This window comes from Cervus elaphus, chromosome X (genome assembly GCF_910594005.1).
Source record: "Cervus elaphus chromosome X, mCerEla1.1, whole genome shotgun sequence".
NCBI classification, from domain to species: domain Eukaryota; kingdom Metazoa; phylum Chordata; class Mammalia; order Artiodactyla; family Cervidae; genus Cervus; species Cervus elaphus.
Genome location: NC_057848.1, coordinates 123970831 through 123983491, shown reverse-complemented (window position 1 = coordinate 123983491; position 12661 = coordinate 123970831). Strand labels below are relative to the sequence as shown.

At 39.0% G+C, this 12661-nt stretch overlaps 1 protein-coding gene across 3 annotated transcripts in view; it reads left to right on the top strand.

The window, feature by feature from the left end:
• FAM120C (family with sequence similarity 120C) overlaps positions 1-12661 on the top strand; it is a 140357-nt gene that overhangs the window by 41555 nt on the left and 86141 nt on the right. For all 3 annotated transcript variants that reach the window (XM_043895277.1, XM_043895278.1, XM_043895279.1), the window contains exons 2-4: positions 4931-5177; positions 6421-6503; positions 12485-12613. In XM_043895277.1, the coding sequence (XP_043751212.1) occupies positions 4931-5177; positions 6421-6503; positions 12485-12613 (459 nt within the window). The remainder of the gene's footprint in view (positions 1-4930; positions 5178-6420; positions 6504-12484; positions 12614-12661) is intronic.

Sequence of the window (12661 nt, the reverse complement as noted above, 5' to 3'; positions counted from 1 at the left end):
CCTCTAGGAGTTTTATAGTTTCTGGTCTTACCTTTAGATCTTTAATCCATTTTGAGTTTATTTTTGTGTATGGTGTTAGAAGGTGTTCTAGTTTCATTCTTTTACAAGTGGTTGACCAGTTTTCCCAGCACCACTTGTTAAAGAGGTTGTCTTTTTACCATTGTATATCCTTGCCTTCTTTGTCAAAGATAAGGTGTCCATAGGTGCGTGGATTTATCTCTGGGCTTTCTATTCTGTTCCATTGATCTATATTTCTGTCTTTGTGCCAGTACCATACTGTCTTGATGACTGTGGCTTTGTAGTATAGTCTGAAGTCAGGCAGGTTGATTCCTCCAGTTCCATTCTTCTTTCTCAAGAATACTTTGGCTATTCGAGGTTTTTTGTATTTCCATACAAATTGTGAAATTATTTGTTCTAGTCTCTTGAAAAATACCGTTGGTAGCTTGATAGGAATTACATTGAATCTATAGAGTGCTTTCGGTAGTATAGCCATTTTGACAATATTGATTCTTCCAGTCCATGAACACGGTATATTTTTCCATCTGTTTGTGTCCTCTTTGATTTCTTTCACCAGTGTTTTATAGTTTTCTATGTATAGGTCTTTTGTTTCTTTAGGTAGATATACTCCTAAGTATTTTATTCTTTTTGTTGCAATGGTGAATGGTATTGTTTCCTTAATTTCTCTTTCTGTTTTATCACTGTGAGTGTATAGGAATGCAAGGGATTTCTGTGTGTTAATTTTATATCCTGCAACTTTACTATATTCGTTGATTAGCTGTAGTAATTTTCTGGTAGAGTCTTTAGGGTTTTCTATGTAGAGGATCATGTCATCTGCAAACAGTGAGAGTTTCACTTCTTCTTTTGGTTGTTTCCATTTTTGACTGTTGTGAATAATTCTGCTACAAACACTCATGTACAAGTTATTGTGTGAACGTATGTTTTTAATTCTCTTGTATATATACACCTATGAGTGGAAGTATTGGATCGTGTAATAACCCCATGTTAGCCATTTGAGGAACTCCCAGACTGTTTTCCAAAGTGACTGCACCATTTTACACTTCCACCAACAATGTATGGAGGATTCCAGTTTCTCCACACTCTTGTTATTTTACATTCTAAAAATTATAGCCATGTTAGTACATCTTAATTGGTTTCTCACTGTGGATTTTTGATTGGTATTTCTCTAATAACTAATGATGTTGAACATTTTTTCATGTGCTTATTGACTAGCTTCATTTTTTAGCTGTGTGACTTTGGTCAAGTTCTTCAACCTCTGAGCCTTGTTATTCTGTCATCTGTAAAAGCGAAATAATAATGCATCATGATGTTATTGGAAGGTTAATAGACATGAGGTGTACTTAGAACAGTGCCTGGTACATAGTAGGTACTCAGTTGATACCTAATATTACTTTGCTACTTCATGTCTAAATAACCTGCAATCCAGGCAGACTTTTCCCAGTGACATCGGTACGTCAGTTGTTGAAGTCAAATACTTAGATGATGTTGCCCTATTATTTGCCAGGGCCCCTTTCCCTTTTACAACCTGTGTAGACCTTTCTTTGCTGTTCTGTCAACCCAGCTCTATGTCCTTTCTAAGTGTTGGTTAGGACTGTGGAGGATACACACAAGAATAAGAAGGAATCTGTGGTTTTACAACTTGGCAGGTGAGGATATTGTTGAGTTACTTCCTTGATGGTGTCAACTGTCTCAGTGTTGTAAGAGTTAAGAGGAAAGAAATCATGTAAGAGGGGGCCTATGGAAAGTATTTGGAACATTGGAAAAGAGAGGCAGTGTGGTATTCTAGGCAAGGAAACCAAGGGAGCAAAGAAAAGGAAACAGTAATCTTGGAGAAGGGTAGCTAGGAAACTAGCCTGGTAGGAGTAGGGTGCTGGGGAATTATGATATTATTGTTATTCTCTTGTTTTCCATTATTTACCCCCAGAATATGCAGTGAAGGAAGTTTTATACCTGGCATCATGAGACTTTTGTTCTAATCTTGGTTCTGCTACAGATTAACTAGGTAACCATGTCAAGTCATCTCTCCTTTCTAGGGGGCTAGTTGCTTAAGCAGCAAAATGAGTAACTGGGCATATGTATATCATATCACTTTGATGTGCACTTTAAATATAGCTCAGTTGGTAAAGAATCTGCCTGCAATTCAGGAGACCCCTGTTCGATTCCTGGGTTGGGAAGATCCAGTGGAAAAGGGATAGGCTACCCACTCCAGTATTCTTGGGCTTCCCTTGTGGCTCAGCTGGTAAAGAATCCGCCAGTAATGCTGGAGACCTGAGTTCAATCCCTGGGTTAGGAAGATCCCCTGGAGAAGGGAAAGGCTACCCACTCCAGCATTCAGGCCTGGAGAATTCCATGGACTGTATAGTCCATGGGGTCACAAAGAGTCAGATATGACTGAGTGACTTTCACTTTCACTTTAAATATGTAATAATTCAGTATGTCAGTTATACCTCAATAAAACTTTTTTTTTAAATGAGTAATTAGATTAGCTCAATGGTTCTTAGGAGTGTGCATCAGAACCTACTGGAAGCTAGTTTTGAAATATAGGCATTCCAGTCACACTCAGGAGATTGTTTCAGCAGATCTGAGGTGAGGCACATGTTTGTATATTTTGAAAATGCTTTCCAGGTGATTGTGATTTATATTCCTTATGAGAGCCATCAGATTTGTTAAAGATCACTAGTCCTTGACTTTCTAGAAAATGCTTTCTAGGTGATTGTGATTTATATTCCTTATGAGAGCCATCAGATTTGTTAAAGATCACTAGTCCTTGACTTTCTAGAGTTGATATCACTTGGATGGTGGCATAATCAACTGCAGACCAGCTAAAGGTAATATGTTGTTGTAGAAAGAGCATGGACTTTGGTGTCAGTCTGATCTGGGTTCCTGTTTCCCAGCTCTGTAGCCCTGAACATGCCACATCACTTCTCTAAGCCTCAGTTTTCTTACCAGAACCACAGGACTTATAATGCTGACATAGTCAGGTTGTGATGATGAGAAAGAACATATCACAGTCAGCACTATGCCTGGTACAATGTCGATGGATGCTCAGTCAGTGACTAGTATGAGAGGTATATGCTGGAAGAAACTGTCACTAGGGGACAGCCTAAAACTGTACTCCTACCCAGACCCATCTGGAGTTAATTGTAACTCTAGACATAAATATGTTGTGGCTCAAAGTAAGGTTTTTTGCTTCCTTTGCCTGGATATCAAATAAATACAGACCTTGCTTTGTTATTTGCTTACCAGTGTCCCTCCCTCTGCTGTAACTTAATATGTGACATGGCTCTCTACTGCAACTAGAGTCTCTTTCCATAGCTTAGAGAAAGCTTAATGCATTGAAACTCCTGTCAGACTCCAGAAGAACTACCATTCCTCTAAAACTTAAATGAAAAATTAAGTCAATTGAGTTCAACAAAATTATCAAGGTCTGTAGGCTCTGGAGACAAACTCCAGACTTTATTCCTTCCAGATCTGTGACCTTAGAGATGTAAAATGGAGATAATAATAATAGTTATGGCCTCATTGGATTGTTTTGAGTATGAAATGAATTAATACATGTAAAGTAATTGGAACATTACTTAGCACATAGTATATGTTCAGTATCTGTTAGTAACTATTATTCAAACTGCAATGCATCTGATCTTATGTGGGAGCCAAGAATATAGAGATTATAAAGTTTCTCCAGTCAAGGAACTTAGTGTAGCAGAACCAGTATGCAGATCATTTTAGTATCCTTTATGTAGAGCAGTAGATGTGTGCACAAGAAGGGCATTTAACAGTCTGCCTCTATTGCAGTAAAGATAGTGCTCTTCAGGAAGAAGCCTGGTACAATGGGAAGTGTGCATTCTGGAGTCAGATCAGCTTGGGTTTGAATCCTGTGTATACACCCTCATTATGCAGCTTTGGGGACAACCAACCTCTCGCAGCCTTAGTTTTTCCATTTCTAAAATAGAGTGAAGTTTCTGACTTCTAAATGTTGGAAGCGCCCTATTTAGGTGCCCTGTGGTCCAAGGTGCTCCTAAGAAAGAAAGCAGGGATTTTTTAAAAAGAGTTAGATTAACTTAGATTCAGGCTCTAGCTATATGTTATTTAATCTTTCTATGTCTATTTCCACTTGTATGTTTTTTCATCTATATCTGCCTTGTCCTTGGTTGTTCTGTTGATGAGATAATGTATGTAAAGCACACACAGTATATAGAAGGTACTAAGCAATATATAATAGCTTTGTTATCTTTCTAACAAAGTTCTCATCTATTATTATTTAAAGTAAAAACTTAAATACTATGAACCATGTTAATTTCAATATTCTTTTAAAGAGCTTCAGGCCATAGTTCCATGCAGGGAGTCAAAAAATTGGTCATTTGAATGGACAAATGGATAATGCTACCTGTTTTTACAGGAATAATCCAGTTTAGGCTAGGAGAGACTTTCTTTTTTTTTTTAAAGTATTTTGTTCAGCCTTGTGTTGTGCTGTGCTTAGTCGTGTCTGACTCTTTGTGACACCATGGACTGTAGCCCGCCAGACTCCTCTGTCCATGGGGATTCTCCAGGCAAGAATACTGGAGTGGGTTGCCATGCCCTGCTCTAGGGGATCTCCCCAACCCAGGGATCCAACCCAGGTCTCCCACTTTGCAGGTAGATTCTTTACCACCTGAGCCATTGGGGAAGCCCAAGAATACAGAAGTGAGTAGCCTATCCCTTCTCCAGGGGAACTTCCCAAACCAGGAATCAAATCCGTGTCTCTTGCATTGCAGGCAGATTCTTTACCAGCTGAGTTACCAGGGAAGCCTTGTTCAGTCTTATATAATCTTAAATTTCAACAAACTATAAAATTCAGTTTCTAGCCTTTCTGACTTCTAACCAAATATAGGTCAGCTTTTGTTGCATGACATGTTCTCTTTTTCCTTCCTAGGTCTTTCAGAGCCTTGAAGACCACCATTTGGAAGTGGTGGCTTTTTTCAGGGAAAATGGCTTCCATGGTCTTCTTGCCCATGACTCCGAGTATGCGCTCTACAATATTCCCTCTTACTATAGTTCCCATGCTCTGAAGCTGAGCTGGAATGGAAAGAACCTCACCACCAACCAGTTTCTGATGCAGGAGGTGGCCAAGCAGCTAGGCCTGAAGCGGATGAATTTTCCCATATTTGCTGCACTGCTAGGTAGGTGGTCCAAAGAACAGACTCTAATGATCATGTAAGTTTCCTCTTTCAGTGTTAAGAGATGAAAACCAGAGCAATGGTTATCACTGTTGGATTTATCTTCTGAAAGTTTGCACGTCAAGCACTGTGCTTTGGGGCTTCTTACTGGAAACTCAGCATCTTTTATTATGAATTAATACAGGATATTCCAGAATATTATTTTGATTCTTGTAAAACTTTTTCTTTCATTACATTCTATAAGTATTTTATGCATGGTACCATCTTAGGCCAAATATCTTATTAGCCCTAGGCAACTTTGGTTTCCCACTCAGAGCATTAGCATTTCTTCCCCACTGTTTAACTTCAGATCAAGAACACAAATCATTCTACATATTTTTCTTTTTGCTTCTCTTGTGCTTACATTTTGTTATGAAAATTCCCAAAAGTACAGCAAAACTTCAAGAATTTGCTCTGAAAATCCTGTTTCTACCACCTGTATTCTGCCAATAACATTTTACTATGCTTGCTTCATCATATATCTGTCTTTATATCCATCTATCAGTTTTTCTTTAAAAAATGTATTTCAAAGTTAACTGCAGACTGTTGATTATGTTTGAGTTGGTTTTCCAAGTACTGACAGCATGAAAGTTAATATCTTGTCTCAGGTGTAACCTCTGTTTATAATCCCAAAGGATTTGAGCTTGGATAATCTAGTGGAGTCAGCACAAGTTTTGGAATTAGGCCTTGGACAAATCACTGAAGTTACACCTCCTGGTTTCAGTTTCCTCATCTGTGAAATGAAATAATAATATCTCACAGTGTAATTGATAAGATTAAATGAAATAAGATATATAAAATGCCCAGCACTTAGTAGGCAGTCAGCAGTCGGTGGCTATTATTATAAAAGGCAGCATAACTGGGTGACAGAAAATAGCATGAACTTTGGAGTCAGACAGTCCTAGATTCTTAGCCTGGTGTGGGCACTTATTAGATGTGGCACCTTGGGTAAAGTCACGAGACTTGCTCAAACCTGTTTTCCTCTCTATAAAAATGGAGATAATATTACCATACACAGGTATTATAAAGATAATATATATATAATATATGTGATTCATAGTAGATAATCAAACATAGTTACTGTAGTTGTTAAGAACATAGATATGTATGAATTATTTGATTGTTTTTTTCCCCCAAAGTCCCTTCTTGGCCTGGAGATTCTAAGAAAACATTTGTACAGTCAATAAATGATAGATATACTTTATAGGTAACCACATTCTCCCCGATGAGGACCTGGCTGCTTTTCACTGGAGCCTCTTGGGACCAGAACATCCCCTTGCATCACTTAAGGTAATGTGCCCCATTTCATGCCTGTGCATCCATGCCTAGAGGATATCACGTTTTGATTGGAATTTTGATAGAGTAAATCTTTCATTAGGCTTAAATTATTTCAAATACTTACAAAAAATTTATAATTATGGTCAATACTCTTGAAAAGGAGAAACTCAGTTTTCTACCTAATGTATAGGGAAAAATCTAGTTGTACCCCATAGTGTCTTTCTCCCTATGTGTTCCTCTCTCTCACACTACTACCACTGTCACACAGAGTACTTCACTTTTGACACTTCTAGTCACTAAATATGTGGGGAGTTTTCCCCGCACCAAACAATTTTCTGTGATACAAGCTGGGTATCCTACAATTTAACTCAATTCTAACACTATCTACCTGAAGATAGTGTCAGATTAGACAGGTTCAGGACTCAATTCCAAGGACCGCCCCACCCCCCACACACTTTCAGATAGCAGTTGCAAGCCCAGGTTATCACCTGTGCTTCTTACTGACCAACTAGCTATAGATTTGAGGTTCCAATGACTCCCTTCTCGGGTTTAATTAATTTGTTTTTTTTTCCATTTATTTTTATTAGTTGGAGGCTAATTACTTTACAATATTGTAGTGGTTTTTGCCATACATTGACATGAATCAGCCATGGATTTACATGTGTTCCCCATCCCTAACCCCCCTTCCACCTCCCTCCCCAACCCCCCTTCCACCTCCCTCCCCATCCCATTAAAGCACCTCATAGAACTCAGGGAAATACATACTTACATATATCAGTTTATTAAAGGGTATGATAAAGGACGCAGATGAACAGCCAGATGAAGAGATACATAGGATGAGGTCTGGGAGGATCCTGAGCACAGGTGTGCTCTTACCACCTAGGAAATTACAAAGATTTTAGGTGCTCTATGCCAGGAACTGCAGTCAGAGAACAATATATGTTTTGTATTCTCTCACACCCTTATTATCTTAAGGGTTCATACAAACCTATGAAGAAAAATGTTAATACTAATACCCTAGTAAATAAAAAAATGAGCAAAGGAAAGAAGCAGACAATTCACAAAAGAGGAACTATAGTGGCCAATAATGTGACTAGGTGTTAAACCTTACTAGTGATCAGAGATGCAAATTGAGTGAGCAATGTGATTTTTTTTAACCTAACAGTTTAGAAAATATTGAAAGATTAGTCTACCCACTCCTGTCAAGGCTGTGTTGAGACTGGTGCTATCATATACTTCTTGTGGTAGTGTAAGTTGGTGGTGGTATTATATTTCCCTAATCCTTTCACTCTCCTAGATGTCTATTTCACATCTTTCCTTCTCTCCTCAAGCCTCTAATTCTCCTTCCTTGCTCATTCTCAGCTCATGACCTGACTTCCTATTTCACTCAGAAAATTGAAGCAATGGAAGCAAAACTTCCACCAGGTCCCACCCTTTCAACTTCTCACCTGCTTGCTCTGCCTGCCTTGGATGACCTGTCACTGTTCCTGTCTTAGGCCAACACTTCTGCCCTTATGCTGAATCCATGCCTCCTTGCTAACTTAAGGACATCACTTCAGAAGTTCTCCCCTCTTTCTCCCCCACCATTTTCCCTCTCTTATTGGCTTTTTCCCATCAGATGCATAGGCATGCATCCATCATAAAAAATAAAACCTGCTCTTGATTTCACTCCCCCCACTCCAAGCTACTGCTCTGTATTTCTTTTTCCCTTTTAGCAAACTCTTCTAGAGAGTTGCCTATGTTTGAGCTGTTTACTGATCCCTTTCTCTGTTCTCTCTTCAATTTGCTGTGCTGAAATTGCTTTCAACAAAGTCACCAGTGACTGTGATGTTAATAAGTCTAATGGCTAGCTCTCAGTTTTCATCTTGCTTGACCAGTCAGCAGTATATGACCCACTTGCTCACTCTCTGAGAACATGTTCTTCACTTGGCTTTAAAGACCCTATTCTCTTGTAGTGTCCTACCTACTTCAGTGGCTGCTGCTTCTGTCTCCTTTGCTGTTTCCTTGTCTTATGTACGTAACTTTGGAGTGTCCCAGAGTTCTATCCTCAGTCCTTTCTCTCTTCTATCCACACACACTGCCTTGGTGGTTGATCTCATCTGGTGTCATGACTTTAAATACCATATGTCCATTAATGACTCCTAAATACATGTCTCCACCTTTGACCTCCCATTTGAACTCTAGCTCCCGATATCTAATGGCCTACTAAACATGTCAAAGAAACACATCCAAAGGAAACTCCTGATCTTTCCCCTAAACCTGTTCCTTCCACAGCCTTCCCTAATTTTCATTAACAGCAGCTTCATCCTTCCAGTTGCTTAGCTTGAAAGGCTTGGAGTCACCCTTGACTTCTCTCTTATTCATGCTCCACCTCTCTTCTGGTCAGGAAATACCATCAGTTCTTCCTTCAAAATATATCCACTTCTCACCAGTTTCACAGCTATTACCTTGGTCAAGCCATCATTCTTGCCTGGATTATTATACCACTTTACTAACTATTGGTCTTCTGCTTTCACTATTTCATGTCTCAATACCTCTCACCCTTGGCCCCAAATCTATTCCCAGTACAACAGCCAGAGTCACTTTAAAAACTGACTCAAATCATGTCACTTCTCTTTTTAAAATTCTCTAATGGCTCTTCATATCACTAACCTAATCTTTACCATGGCCTACAAAGCAATATGCTTTCTGGCCCTCTCATACAGCTCTGATCTCATCTCCTTTTCTTTTGTTTTTAGAATCTTTACATTTACCATTCCCTGTACTGAGACTGCCTTTTCCTCCCACGCAGACATTTCCTCACTCTTATAGGTTTTTCAGATGTTCTTTGGCACTGTGACCTTTCCTGACACACTTTTAAAATTTCCTTCTCCCACACCCGCCACACACAGACAGTTGTATTCTCTAACTCCTTCTCTGCTAACACTTTCTCCATAGCCCTTACCTACATTTACCACACTATACATTATATTATTCTGTTTGTTTCACCAACCTTATCCCATCCTAACACACCTGTACTAGAAATTAAGCTCCCTTGAAGGCAGGGAGTTTTGTCTGTCTTTTTGATTCCTGCATCCCTGATGCCTGGAACAGTGCCAGGCATAAAATAGGCATTAAATATTTATTAAAAGAAGGAATCAATGGTACACCCTATACCTAAGTAATTTGTATTAAAAGCTTTTAGAAGTGGAAAATGGCAAAATGGTTGTCTGAGGAGGCCTAACAAATAGCTGAGAAAAGAACAGAAGTGAAAGGCAAAAGAGAAAAGGAAAGAAATACCCATCTAAACACAGAATTCCAAAGAATAGCAAGGAGAGATAAGAAAGCCTTCCTCAGTGCAATCAATGCAAAGGAATAGAGGAAAACATTGGACTGAGAAAGACTAGAGATCTCTTCAAGAAAATTAGAGATACCAAGGAAACATTTCATGCAAAGATGGGCACAGTAAATGACAGAAACGGTATGGATCTAACAGAAGCAAAAGATACTAAGAAGAGGTGACAGGAATACACAGAAGAACTATACAAAAAAGATCTTCATGACTCAGATAACCATGATGGTGTGATCACTCACCTAGAGCCAGATATCCTGGAATGTGAAGTCAAGTGGACCTTAGGAAGCATCACTACGAACAGAGCTAGAGGAGGTGATGGAATTCCAGGAGCTGTTTCAAGTCCTAAAAGATGATGCTGTTAAAGTGCTGCACCACTACAAACAGAGGTAGTGGAGGTGATGGAATTCCAGCTGAGCTATTTCAAGTCCTAAAAGATGATGCTGTTAATGTGCTGCTCTCAATATGCCAGCAAATTTGGAAAACTCAGCAATGGCCACAGAACTAAAAAAGGTCAGTTTTCATTCCAATCCCAAAGAATGGCAATGCCAAAGAATATTCAAATTATTGCACAATTGCACTGATTTCACACGCTAGCAAAGTAATGCTCAAAATTCTCCAAGCCAGGCTTCAACAGTATGTGAACCAAGAACTTCCATATGTTCAAGCTGGATTTAGAAAGGGAGAGGAACCAGAGATCAAATTGCCAACATCCATTGGATCATAGAAAAAGCAAGAGAATTCCAAAAAAGCATCTACTTCTGCTTCATTGATTATGCCAAAGCCTTTGACTGTGTGGATCACAACAAACTGTGGGAAATGAGACGGGGATACCAGACCACCTTCCCTGCCTCCTGAGAAACCTGTATGAAGGTCAAAAACCAACAGTTAGAACTGGACATGGAACAATGGACTGGTTCCAAATTGGGAAAGGAATACGTCAAGATTGTATATTGTCACCCTCCTTATTTAACTTATATGCAGAGTACCTCATGAGAAATGCCAGGCTGGATGAAGCACAAGCTGGAATCAAGATTGCTGGGAGAAATATCAATAACCTTAAATATGCAGATGACACCACCCTTAAGGCAGAAAGTGAACAGGAACTAAAGAGCCTCTTGATGAAAGTGAAAGAGGAGAGTGAAAAAGTTGGCTTAAAGTTCAACATTCAGAAAACTAAGATCATGCCATCTGGTCCCATCACTTCATGGGAAATAGATAGGGAAACAGTGGAAACAGTGTCAGACCTTTCTTGGGGGGCTCCAAAGTCACTGCAGATGGTAATTGCAGCAATGAAATTAAAAGACGCTTACTCCTTGGAAGGAAAGTTATGACCAACCTAGATAGCATATTAAAAAGCAGAGACTTTACTTTGCCAACAAAGGTCCGTCTGGTCAACGCTATGGTTTTTCCAGTGGTCATGTATGGATGTGAGAATTGGACTGTGAAGAAAGCTGAGCGCCGAAGAATTGATGCTTTTGAACCGTGGTGTTGGAGAAGACTCTTGAGAGTCCCTTGGACGGCAAGGAGATCAAACTAAAGGAAATCAATCCTGAATATTCTTTGGAAGGACTGATGGTGAACCTGAAGCTCCAATACTTTGGCCACCTGATGCGAAGAGCTGACTCATTTGAAAAGACCCTGATGCTGGAAAAGATTGAAGGCTTGAGGAGAAGGGGACAACAGAGGATGAAATGGTTGGATGGTATCACTGACTTGATGCACATGAGTTTGAGCAAGTTCCAGGAATTGATGATGGATAGGAAAGCCTGGCATGCTGCAGTCTATGGGGTCGCAAAAGCACGACATGCGTTTGCAAGGACACGACATGAGCTACTGAAGTGAACTGAACTGAAAAGCTTTTAAGTTGATAGCCTTTTACTCAGCAATTATCATTCTAGAAAACATGTAATTAGATAATTGGAAGGTAGTCAACAAGTCATACCTACATTTCACCATAACATTTAAAATTTTCAAGCATCACAAAAATAGAAAGAGTAATATATAGTTAACTGTCACTGTAACATCTTCTATAACCAGTAGTTGTTAAAATGTGGCCACACTTGCTTGAGTTTTTGTTGTTGTTGCTCTTACTCGTATATTTTAAAACAGATGCCAGTCCTCAAGTTATTTCACTCTCATTTTCTTTGATATGCATATGTAAAACATATGAGCATTTTCTTATTTAGGCACAATGCCATTATTACTCTTAAAAAAATTAATGATAATTTCTTGATATCATCTTAATATCTAATCCATTTTTAGATTTTCATGATTGTCTTACAAAAACTTTTTTGTGGTTACCTCAAATCAGGATTCAAACATGATTCACACATTACAACATTACCTTTAATAGCAGAAGTTTGGAAACAGCTAAAATGTATCATGACAATTTATCATGATTAATTATGGCAGTGCCATAAATCAGTAATCTTTGTTGTGGGATTATGGCTGATATGTTTTTTTCTTTCTTTATCCTTTTCAATCTTGATTCCAAGTGTTCTGTACTGAAAATTACGGGGAAATTAATTTAAAGAAAAGATGATAACTGTCTCTCAGTGGATTTACTGAATTTGAATTCTGCATCTCACCCCTGTCTCACCCTTTTTCTTAATGATCCATCTTAGACATCAATGTGCTTTGCTTATCTTACTTCTTCTAGGTCAGAGCTCATCAGCTGGTTCTTCCTCCCTGTGATGTGGTAATCAAGGCTGTTTCTGAGTATGTTAGTTCCATCAAAGACCCCTCAAACCTGGATGTGGTTGGGAAGGATGTTTTCAAACAGTCTCAGGTAAGCTAGCCTTCACCTTCCTAAGAACGGCCAGTTTTCTTACTTCAC